At 34.5% G+C, this 12,897-nt stretch overlaps 1 protein-coding gene across 2 annotated transcripts; it reads left to right on the top strand.

Annotated features, from left to right (window-relative positions):
- The first annotated feature begins 26 nt into the window (after nucleotides 1-26).
- LOC135693401 (ZZ-type zinc finger-containing protein 3) lies at nucleotides 27-12,459 on the top strand. Of its 2 annotated transcripts, none has more exons than XM_065211878.2 (13): nucleotides 27-258; nucleotides 890-1,203; nucleotides 1,537-1,597; nucleotides 1,922-1,999; nucleotides 2,583-2,721; nucleotides 3,856-3,934; nucleotides 4,479-4,569; nucleotides 5,614-5,715; nucleotides 8,151-8,243; nucleotides 9,170-9,307; nucleotides 10,023-10,112; nucleotides 10,479-10,591; nucleotides 12,015-12,459. In XM_065211878.2, exons 1-13 carry the CDS (start codon nucleotides 109-111, stop codon nucleotides 12,163-12,165), a joined length of 1,599 nt encoding a protein of 532 aa, XP_065067950.2. In that variant the 5' UTR covers nucleotides 27-108; the 3' UTR covers nucleotides 12,166-12,459. The 2 variants fall into 2 exon arrangements, with proteins under 2 accessions (XP_065067950.2, XP_065067949.2); XM_065211877.2 differs by having other exon boundaries at nucleotides 887-1,203.
- Nucleotides 12,460-12,897: the final 438 nt, after the last annotated feature.

The raw sequence follows: 12,897 nt of genomic DNA, 5'->3' as shown, positions 1-12,897 counted from the left end.
TCGATTTCAAAGCCCTGACAGATTTCTAGCCTCAATTTCAAATGGCTCTGCAGAATTTCGAAAAACACATGAAAAAGTATCGAAATTTATGAAAAGAGAGCAGACGATATGAATAATAGCCAGATTACCAATGATGGAGAGAGTGATGTTGAAATATGTGTAGTAGATGAAGATGAAACAAAACATGATGAAGAAATGGAAGAAGATTCACGGAGAGGCACTGAAACAGAACCAGAAGAGAACGAAAAAAGTGACTTTGTAAACATGCCCAAATCCTTTTTTTAAACAAATAATTTACCCTTCACCTGTTATCCAATAAATGCCTAGTCAAAGAGATGTAATATATGTGTAAAAACCCTTTGTTACCCAGGGTGCATTCTATGTAAACCTAAGGCCGAAGGTAGGCCAAGGTCAGGGCAGTACACCAAGCAAGGTCCAATACCCAAGCAAGGAACATTACTTCAACCAAACCCCTCATCCTCCCTCTGTAATTCCAAGGCAGATTATTGATGCAGTGAGGATGATGATGATGAACTTCATAGGAAAATTACAGAATAAGAGCCCAATTTCACCAGAATTCCAGTGTATGTCATACACCAGAAAATGCTCATCTCACACCAATGCCACATGAAAAAACAAAACTCCACACCAACACTACATGGAATGCACCTTGGGTTGTTTCTATCTATTTAGTTCATACCTAAGTAATCATAATTTGATCATTTATTTGATTTTTCAGAGTTACTTTAATGCCTGTTCTTGTATTTTGCTTAGTTGACCGTGAAGCCATTTCTCCAGACATCTTCCTGTAGAGTATGGTGGCTTTTGAGAAGAGCTTGTGAAAAAACAGTAAGAATTATCACCAAAAATCTGTTTTTTACTTCAGCAGATAGAATCTTCCGCCAGCATTGTCACAGAAGTTCCTAAAGACATAAATGATTTTAAGAAGCCTACCCTTATACAGAACTCAAAACATACAGAGAATGAACCCAAAGAAAACAATATTGATAATATAGACACAGATCTGTCCAATTGTCAGACAACGATGATGTCAATTGAAAATGCTGCTAACGACAGTAGTGAATCAAGTGATGATGAGGATTCCAGTTGTCATTATGATTCTGATGATGATGATGATGATGGGGATGTATTTGATAGATTTTATTTTGAGTCTGATCACCTTGCTTTCAAGCACAACAAAGAGTGAGTCTTTAAATTTTTTGTTTCAAACTTGCTCCAGCCTTTTCACGCCTGATTTATGTTGCTTATACCTCAAATTTAATGGTGCAAAGACACCATTAGGCTTACTCCATCCCCTATCTTTTCAGGATATTTTCTAGGGATTCATTTTTCTTCAATAAAATGAAGGGTTTTGGTTTAATGATAATCCCAAGTATGTGACCTGGGGCCATAAAAGTCTTAAAGGGGGAATAGATATAAACCAATGCCAGATGCCAAAAGAGTATTGATGTGTCAATTTGATGGGAAAATTGATCCTGCATTTCAAAATAATAATTGTGTCTTTTGCATACATAGTTACAAGAATATGTTAAAAACATTGATTGTGTTAGAGGCAGCCAGAATGGATTCTGTAAAGGTATTTTGTTATATTTCTGTATTATATTTCTATATTATATTTTATTACTGTTTCTTTACTAAAAATCTAGCTGAAAAGACTCTCTCATGTTTAAATGAATAATCCTTCTTATCATTGTCTCGTTCATTTTATATTTAGCTCATTGTTGTGATTAAGTGATTTAAAAGAATCTATCTTATTACAATTTTGGTTGTTAGTTTTTTGCAAATTAGTTTAATCTACTCCTTGCAATGAATGTACATTGGCTTCTCTGCCATCAGTTTGAACTTTCACATCAAAATTATTGTGTATTACTTTTGCTTGATGCTCATTGATGTGATTTAGGATCTTGAGAAGCTGCACTTATGGAAGGAAAAGGCATTGAAAGACCCAATATCATTCATTGAGGCCTTGCAATCAAAGGTATGTCATCACCTCAAGTCATATTGAATAACTGTCAAATGACCCTAACAGGGTCTGATAACCATTGCCACATGCAATGTTTACGTGAACAAGCACTGATGGCAGGCTATAAGAATTTGACTTTTGTAGGTGATATGTTTGCCACAGCTGGAAAGAAATTTGATAGCAAACAATATAACATCTAGCAGCTTTAGAATTGATCTGACATACAAAACAAAAAGCCACTATTGTATAGACAGAAAGAGTTTGTTTTCTCTCTTGGACTCCATTGGTAATTTTTCTATTGGCACACAGCACTGATTGGACAACTATACTTGTCTTGTGCTTGCGTTTTTCTGATTGGCCTATTTTGATCCACAAGTGGGTATATATTTCTCATCATTTCTTTCGGGCCCTAATTCTGACGTTTTATGCTCTGAGGAGTGTCAGACAAAAAACTTTTAGCCAATATATTATCAAATGTTTGTTTTTTCAAAGCCATTTTTAATATAGCATACTAATTTCTCGCACCAATCAAACTAATCAATAATTTGGTAATAAAATATGCAATTAATGAAATATGCTTTGATGAAAATGTTTGTAGAACCCTCCACAACTACCAGAGAGAAGGCAAATCATAGGGCTGCCAAATATTGACTGGATGCAGTATTTGACATCAGCTGATTCACTGAAGTATGAAAGTGGGAACCAGATCAGCACAAGGAGAAGCTTTCGCACAAAAGGTTTCATTTTCATCCATTCTCTATTTTTGCTTATCTATCCTAGTATGTCAAAATTTAGCTGCAGTAAAAATGACCTTGTTACAATAAAATGTTATAAAGTAATCTATATAAAAAGAAATATAATTCTATTTTTCAATGTTTTAAAAAAGGAACATATTTACAAAAATAGAAATAACTGCTAGCTGATCAGGGCCAGACAATTTCTAAAATGTTTTGATGAAAGTGCCCTTTATAGTTCATTATTCAACGTAATGTCAATAAAATGAGTAAATAAATTAAGAAAATACCAAATGAAATAGACTGTGAAAACCAAAGTTGAGGACATGTTCAAAACGTGGTTTGTTAACAGTTTTTTTTATTTTGGCACCTAAATTTTTACTCCTATATTGTTGCTATTTAGATAAAGTACCACAGGCAAGAGACATGTTTTATTACATTTTTCAAAGTGTCCCAAAGCTTGGTATCATAAAAATAGCAAGATTTCTGTATTTTGCAGCTATTTATAACATAAAGGTCGGGCTCAGTATCTCAGTGTTATACAAGCGTCATGAAATATATTGTTCAGTTATAATGGTGTCATGGACTGAAAGGTCACTATGTCTTTTGCCATAAGCTTTAGATTCATCACAAAGGGCCACCCTAGTTCATTCAGACAAGCTGTGGCGAGACAGTCATATGGTTGACTAAAACAGTTCTAGCTGATTTGTTTTGGAACCTCTGCAAGGGTTTGATCATCGTTTCACACAGAAACTCATAACTGCTTTGACATTATTTCGGTTTTTAGAGTAAAATGAAGATCCGTGCATTATGTGAATTTTCATATCATTTTTCATTCTATTCATATTTTGGAACTAGTTTTTGAATGCTTAGAAAGGTCATGATGCATGTTTCAATAATCTGAGTGACTCTAACATGTATAAAATATTCTGATTTACTCGCTCCCCGTAAGATTATATTTGCATCATTTGGCATGAACGAACTAAATTTGTAAACCCTCAATAGATCTGCAACCCAAAAGAGATGCATTTTGCATCGCGACAAGTGAAAGCAAAGCTTGGTTAGTCCAGGCCGCTGTGATTAAGAATAATGGTAATGAAACTATTATGAAACAGCTTCCTCTTGTTGATGTCACAGGCGACTCGGCTCTTGAAGAAGATCGTATGAAGCCATATGGTAACATCCAAGAAGACAATGAATGTGCTGTTTCAGATGGGTTTGTTTTCTGCTATCAATTTTATAAGACACCTAACGTACATTAAAACCCAATATCACCTTATAATTTGGGTGTCTATCCCTTATTCAGTATAATCAATGTGACAATTCTGCAGTTTGAATCTTAACCAGGGCGTATTTTCCTTTTTGCAGCTGCAATTTCGGTCAACCAGCTTATCTTGGGCTAGCAGTTGTGCGTTAAGTACAAAAACCAATACAAAATATTCATTAAGCTACATAGACTGATCGCCATCGCTACAGATTTTGAAACAAACAACTAAAATTTTGACAGAGCAGTTGAGACAAACCCCAAACAAATTCCCATGTAGCATGCATGTAAAGCCCTACATGTACCTGCCCCCTCCTCTTCAAAATTGGAGCATATGCGTTTCAGTAGCAGAGATATTAATCAACATTGAACTGGGGGGAGGGGGTAAAAAGTATCATACACCGTTTGTCAGGGATTGTAGGAGTGGTAAGAGAATTTATTATCAATATAGAACTACTTTAAGATTGAGGTATGATATTAGCATTTATTTTTTCAGTTCTCAAGACCAACAGAAAATTATTAGAGGGAGAATACTCGACGAAAGCAAAGCAATGACATTTAACAGACTTTGGACTACGGAGGAGCAAGTTAGTACAGAATGGCTATTATAGTAAAACTTTCAATAAAAGACTCTTGCAACCGACCGGGAAAATGATTTCTCTAAATTTTCATCCTACTGTCAAAGCCTGCGGGGGTAATCCTCTCTGGAAGTGACAGTGTCTTGTAAAAAACTCATTTTGATCATAAACCTGTCTTATAAAAAATATACCGAAAATATGCGTTGTTCCTATATAATATATGCTAAACAATATACCCTGCCCCCATAATATTAACTTCTTGCAAGCATAATTCGAACATGAGCGGAGAGAGGACATTCGCCCAACGCACGTTGTTACCGGCCCTAGATAACAGAAATAAATATGTTTACTTCTAATTACCCTATCCTGTATAATTTCTTGCTATTGAAGAAAAAAACGTAGATATTTCGAGTGAAAAGTTGAAACATCACTTCCTTTGTTCTGCTGAGCTCATTGAGCGAGCTTCCTCGTGTCTTTCAAGGCCAATTATTGCCAAACGTTATAAGGCCAAACGTTTGGCCAATTATAACAGATGTTTCAAAGCCTATATATTAACAGATATTCTCCCGTCATGTTTTAATTGGTTTGCTAAACGCCCTTTAATTTCATTTCACTGGGTCTGCTTTGAGTGATTAGGCCAAACGTGTAAGTTTATTAGAAGAATTCCTTCAATATATACCTTTAATTGTATGTTAACTATATTTGTACAAAAATTGATTTATAAAAATACATACCTATAAGAATTTTAACAATTGTTCTGTAGGAATATTGTATAATTTAAGTTAAAATGCGTTTGACCTCAACATGACGGATCTATTTTCAAGATGGCTGAACTGGCTCCTAAGCCGTTTGTTTTTCTCATCTGACGTTAAAAGTAATCTTCAGTATTTTTAATCTGCATGCTTGTTTCCCGTAAAGCTTCATATGTTTAAGCATTTTGGCGCTGTTTCCTGTTTCAGTGATTATCCTATAATTCTAAAGTTTACCATGTTGTTTATGACGCACTTGCTATCACTTACTCTCTGATTTTTTACCGATCAATTTGCATTTTAGGAAAAATTAGAAAAACTTCTGCACATCTATCCACCGGAGGATGTTGAAGCAAGAAGATGGGAGAAGATTGCTAGAGCACTCGGGAATAGAACTCCAAAACAGGTGACCTCATTAGTTGATCACCGATAGTAATAACACTGAAGAGCTTGACCTATGCAACTGCTATCAGGGATCCCTATCCCTAAATGGTTTTACCCACCCCCAGGGCATGGAAACCCACCCGACCATATGACCGGGCGGTCGGAGGAAATTCTTCATGAATAAAGTTCTGCAGGAAATTTTTTAAAATACACTCTTGCAAGAAGCATCTTTGTTTCTTTCATGTTTATCGAAAGAAAAAACATGAAGACAAAGGAAATGTATCTTATGTATGTGTCCTGTACAGGTTAAAATGGGTTTTCTACCTAAGAACCTACCTAACAAGTTTTCCGAGGAGCGTCAATTCATAACATCTTACCATGTGACATCAGAAATGAGAAGTACTTTGTCAATTTTAAATGGAGAATAAACACTCACTATTTTTAAAATGTTGTTAACCTTTGATCCTTTTACTTTAAAAATTTTGATTTTCACAGGATCCTTTTCGATAGCAGTATCATTTATACTGAAAAGGTTATCCTGTATAAATATATTGTATTATTATAATTATTATCAACCCTTGAGAATATTTTTGAAAATTCTTTTTCGATAAAAGTTTACAAATCTTCATCTGGCTTGGGAATCTTTGTTATTGTTTTCAGTCACCTAAACAAAAACTGATCTTGTAGTGGTAGTAAAATTGGTTAAGCTTCTATATTTTATAAAACTGGTGACACGTTATTACGGTATTTGGCACATGACACTTTCTTCTTTTATCTTCCCATTCTTGCAGGAAATTTATGCATGGCTTTTGTCTGGTCACAGGAAGGAAAAAATTTTTCATGCCCTGCCCACCCCATGATATTCTCTGCAGTCTTTCAATGCCACACCCATATTAATGTTTTTGGCAGTTTGGGCATTTAGTCCTTGCTCAGCATTTTCACCGGACTCTTTACCATTGCACTCAAATTAATCTGAATTTGTGCAAAAGTTCGACAAGCGCTGACCAACATGAATTGTTGGAATCGCCTGAGACAAAAGAGACTGCCAGTAACTAAAATTGAAACAAAGAGCTCCAATTGAAGCATATTTCTTTCATGTTCTTGTTGACATTCCTCTTTACAAACTTCAAAATTACAAAAACAAAGCTGTTACTTTGAAAGTTATGGTTTTAATCATTTATCAATTTGTCCTAAAGCGATCAAGGGCATGTTAATAGAATTTTTGAAATTTTGCAATCAGTAAGTTGTCATTTGATGGTTTAGTGGCGGGAAAGGGGATTATGCTTTACAGGTTTAATTAGATGATTTCGTTTATCTTAAGTACATCCCACTAAACCTCTGTTCACTTTCCTTCTTTTCTGAACTGCAGTTTCCAAAACGGCCAGATGTTATTGTAGATCAAAAGCTTTTTTTATTTTCGGACAATCTTCTTAGCTCCAACAGCGTTTCGTGTATTTAAACGGCCACTACTGTAATGCTTCTTGTTGACTGATCTGAATATTCAAACATCACAAGAAAATGCTGTATTGCAGCAGGAAATCGTGCTTGTTCACGCAAAAGAAAAATCATTTATCGCTGTATATTGTATTCAAGCGATAAGAATCTGTTGTTTATGCAAAAAACATCGAATTGGCCTCTTATGGCACATGACACTCTTCTTTTATCTTCCCATTCTTGCAGAAATTTATGCATGGCGACTTAAATCACCATAAAACACATTTTTGGCAACAGTAGTCGCGCGATTGCAGTTTATATATTCAGTGAACATCAGCGCTATAGCATTAATTTTTTAGTATATCGTTTGTGTGGAAAAGAGTTGTGGGAGCCACTGATGTGCAAACATTATTCCCAGAAATCCGACCATTCATTCTCTGTTTTCGCAATACTAAAAGATGCTTACGTAGGCATTACATGGGAACTTAACCATTCATTCTGTGTTCTTCAGAAATCTCTAGGAATGGAAAAAAGTTCCTTCCTTATATTTCCTTGTGGGTACTAACGATCAAAATGCCGCTAGGCTGAGGCAAATTAGCTGCTTTACTTATAATTTTTTGCTAAGAAATTTCTCTGATGATGAGTAATCATTAGCTTTTACATACTAATTTAGATTTAATATCTTGCTCAAAATAAATATTCAGAATATAAGATATATATCAGATATCTTTTTTGTAATAATTTTCTAATTATATAAATTATTTTATGCAAAAGAAGCTTCTCATACTATAAAGTTACAAATTAGTGCAAAAATTGGAAATATAGCACATACGCTGGCTCTTTTTGTCTGACATTCCTAATTTCATTTTAATTCTATATCCGAGTATTGATATTTACTTTACGACAAACCATAACAATCGTTTAAACGCTATTTTTCAAATTTCCAAGTTTATGTGCCCGCATGCACTACTGGAAAAATTCGTGTCTGTATCTCGTTTAATTGCATCTGTTTTTGTATGGCAGGTTTCGAGCCGGGTCCAGAAATATTTCATCAAGCTGGCAAGAGCTGGTTTACCAATTCCAGGCAGAATCCCCCATTTGACAACCCAAAGGAAGGTAAGATCTGTTTAACTGACTCTGTTTAACGGATGGTCTGAACTTTTGTTTGAGCAAGCGAACCTTTGCAGACAGAGATTGCGAAAATTCCACACTAGTGTCAACCTATGAATAATTTTAGATTCCTAGTCTAGTGAGCATAGCGGTCAAATCTTTGATTGGCTGAGAGCTCTGTTCGCTACCATGTTCTAAGCCAATCAGCACACAGGATTCTCACTACTAAATCGCTTCGCAGCTAGAATTAGGCCCATTTTCGCCATTTCAGCTTGTTTTTACCACATTGTCTACAAAAAACTTTGCACGCCTCTACAAAGCGAATTTTCACCTTACTTTTTGTCCAGTTCATCACCATGCGTTGTTATCATTTTTGGAACGTCTTATTTTATCTTTTTTAATATATTCTGAGAACGTACGGAGCTGCCTATTTTTTAATTGGATTTCAAAGATACAGCACAAACGAAGCTACCCACGGCACCAGAGCCACATGAATTCAGGCACGGAAATAGGAGATAGCGACGGAGATGCGGATGAGCTACTATCTTCCAAGTCTTTGCCTGATATTTTGTGGCTCTGGTATCCAAGGAAAAACGGAGCGAAATACATGCAAAGTAGTGGGATTTGATTACTCCTTGAATTCGTTGTTTGAAATACTTTTGATGCATATAGACTCTAGAATCTCTTTTCAAAAAAAAATTTTATCAATTATTGTATGTTAGTTTCTTTAAATAAATTCTTTTTCGGTATATTTTCATAGAATTAGCTCACTCGTGAGGTGATGGATTTGCAATGAACAATTTAAGGCAATGTTTAATCCATATAATTTTTTGCTGTTCTTTTTATAACAAATGGTTAAGTATAAAAAGCACCAAACTAAGTTATTATTAAAACCATTTAATAAAAAATAATCATCTTATTATCTATTGCAGTCGAAAATGAATCCTGTGAGCTACCGAAATTCGACATTTTTCCCATCATGGAAGCCAAGCGTGTACATGAATGATGATGATGATGATGATGCTTCAAGTGTCACCACAATGCAATCGGATGATACCCCCTACCCATCTGTAAGTTCATTTTCATTTGCATACCTCTTTGTGTACGATTTATTCTAAACTGTTGCGTCTATTTTGATCATAAAAGAAATTTCTGCATAGTTTTGTCGTTAAGTATCCATTTGTTCATGGACATTTATGTTCTCAACTGTCTGCAGTGGAAGCACTTTACAAATGCCCCAGCATATGAATACTTTTGTTTCAAATAGGCTTTACATTACACGGTATTAATGAGTGAAGTCTCAATTTTCTTCTGTTGTTTTTCCTTAGACAAGAAGTGTCACATATTAATAGAAGTAGCACAAATTTTCTGTCGTATTTAAAATGTGAGATGTGATACAAGATATGAGATGAAATGTCATTAGTTTTTTTATTCACTTTTCGAATGTTGATTTGGACACTAATGAACCTTTCTTGAGTTGGAGATACCTGGCAGATACCTTGATTTTACAACATGGTTTGAAAATATAATGACCTTAGAAGCTGTAAATAACCATGCCACTGAGATTAGACTCTAGTCCTTTAAACTGCAACATCAAGCAATGACCTGTGAGTAACCCGTGATTTGAGGATCCTTAAACTTCTTCTTGTATTTTTTGCAGGTTTGAGTTTGTTAAAATTGAGTTTGTTTCTATAGATTGTAATAATAATAATACTTTGATAATCATAACAATCATAATGTCTGTTGTTTTTTAAAGCTTTTGTCATACTACTTTCGTTCCTTCAGGACGAAGAAGCTATTTCTTTTGATTTAAAAGATTCAGCAGAGTATAAAGAACTTATGAACTTGAAAAGATTGCGAAAAGAATACAAAGAGGTAGCTCAATTTTTTCTGTTATGATTCAGTTTAGATTTTTTATTTATAGACCTGCTGAGGGAAGAGAGATTTTGCATTGAAAGTTTGCAAAGTCTCTATTTTGAAGTTATGGGATATGAAATTGCCTCAACGGCGTTTTATGAAGATTATTTTCACAACGGGAACAAAACGTGGCTAGCCATTTGGCGTGATAGATCTAGAAGGCACGGAACCGATCTTTGCATTAGTATAATATCTTCAAATATCAGCAATGGCGTGTCTACCATGGTGTAGCCTGTAAGATACAACGCAAAAAAACGAAGAACTTGTTCACTTTATGTTTGTAGCTGAAAATCTTATTTGTTCTATATTTTTTATCTTTTTAAGGGTTTATTTCATTGCTGCTCGTGTGGCATAAAGCCAATAAAAGGGCCCCGATGGTACTGTATAGATTGTCCAGATGATGTTCCGTACAATATTTGTAGAGAGTGCAACGAAAGGTGAAATGGATTAATTCTTATAAATTTTGTTCATGTGTAGCTTTAATGTTTCTTGTCATTTCAGGCTGGTTTTGTTAAAGCTTATTGTTTTATCATATTTGATCTACTTGTTTTGTTTATCTTTCAAAACATATAAACATGCCTATTTTATGTGAAACGTAGGATCGTTTATGTTGCATTTAATCCTAATGCAACTGTTCTGTTGTCATATAAAAACAGAAAATTTGTTGTAGGATAAAATGTGATTTAGGGTTTTTTCTAATCTTGAAATTACATAATAAGGATCACATTCTTTTTATATAAGAACCAGATAATTTTTGCTGAAGCTTATTGTTCTTATAAAGATTGAGGCTCGTGTTTTCTTAATGTAGTTCTTATTTCCACTTTTCTTGTTCTACATCTACATGTTATACGCTGTTTCTAAAACAACTGAATGGCATTTTTTCAATACCTTTTTAGTGGCATAGCAGATAAGCTGTAAAATCTGTTTTGTTTTGTTTTGTTTTGTTTTGTTAACATGAGAGAAAATTCTCAATTAAACGCATTGTTTTTTTCTAATTTTTCATCTGAGGCTTGTCATTATATTCTTAAGCTGGTCTTATTTTTTGACTAATCGAGCCTTGGTGTTCATATAAGGTGTGCTCTTTTAAAAACATGGTGTGTACTGTAAACCCTGATGTAATACGATAAAAGTAACCGACCCTTAATCTGTAAGAAACATTTGTCTTGTAAGTCAGCTTGTTACCTAATGTTTTTTCTTTACTTCCTTATGTCAAATGACCTTGCTCATAAGCAAGTTACTGCTAACAAAACCACATCACTCTTTGTAAGGGAAAATACAAAACTTGCATTATCACTGATCTAAAACGCTTTTTATTTATACTTGTATAACTAATATTTATTTTTCATTGCTCAAAAGGGGAGTTGCTCCATTATCTGCATCGTTTGTAAAGTGATTTTTAATTATTTAACAGCAAGCAATCAAAAAGTGCTAAAATATTTTGCCTCTTATACAAATCTTACACAATTAGAACCTTCCTTTAAAGATCACACGCTTGTTAAAAGGTGGTTTCCATTGACATCCGCTTAATGTTAACAGGCTTTTGACGTTTCCACGAGTCAATACATAGATTTAGTTAAAAGTTGCTATATTGAAAAATGCGTCCCTTAAATCACTTATTTATAAGGATGCAATCTTGTTATTAAAGACACAATGTCGTTCTTTGATATCAGTATACCCATGAATTTTTCTTCAGGCATTCAGGTTCGGCATTCAGCCTCGGCATTCTAGCTGCCTTCTTACTTGGCTGCACATTAAATTTTGTAATTTCGTTATTATTGTATATCGCTCTCTACATAAGATGTATCTTCTTCCATTGAAATTTCGTAAAATGATCATCCTAATGTTTGCTTTGTATTCTAGGAATGCACATATATTTACCAACACCCACTCAACAACACATCGGGTTGTTCTAGCAGAGAAAAGTCAATCATTTATTGATGGAGACTATACGAACTTTGAACTGCAAGAGGGAAAATACAACTACCTTGATCCAAACTTTAATCCAAGATGACGAAAGCAATTCATCTCAAAAAGAGTTATGTCGATGTTCCTGATGGGGACAACAATGACTTTTAGTTGCCTCACTTTCCCCTACATGTCAAAGGAGCGAGGCTAAATTGCCAAAGATTGTAGCAGATAAGAATAAGAAATACTTTCTCGTTAGAATATCTTAATGAATATGTTAAACGTAATGTGGTTGCAGAAAATTTCATGACTGTCTTTTATTGGCTTTCTAAAAAAGGCACTTATCAAAGTTGTATCTTTCTTTAGAAATGTATTTCTTGTAATATTTCTGGGTTGCGAAGTATCCTGTTAATTTCAATGATAACTACCAATGAAAGTCGGGTGTCAAGACTCGACTAGTGTGCACTGGTAAAGCTGACTTGCCCTGGCAACAGGGATTGTATACTGGATCATTTTGTAAGTATTCACCCCCCCCCCCCACCCTCTTTCCTCCTACCAAAGCCAATCACGTATCGCGAGATCTTCTGTCAACAACGCTCTTTGCAATTCGCAACATAATCCTACGAATTTGTCTCAACTTTTCCCAAATCTTGACCAGGAATTCTAAGTGCAAAGACAGAAGTAGCATTATATATGGTTAGGCAGACTTATCCTGCTATATCCACTTATCATTGTTACAAAGTCTATAGACTGAAGTGGCCCTTAAATTAAGTATGTCTTATTACATCAATCATATGTTGTATACAACATTAACATTAAATTAAAAAAATACACAAAG

The sequence above is a fragment of the Rhopilema esculentum genome, chromosome 11 (assembly GCF_057945365.1).
Source record: "Rhopilema esculentum isolate cy_ngs chromosome 11, ASM5794536v1, whole genome shotgun sequence".
In the NCBI taxonomy this organism is placed as follows: Eukaryota; Metazoa; Cnidaria; class Scyphozoa; order Rhizostomeae; family Rhizostomatidae; genus Rhopilema; species Rhopilema esculentum.
The sequence above is the reverse complement of the archived record's forward strand: the minus strand, read 5'-3'. Positions and strand labels throughout refer to the sequence as shown.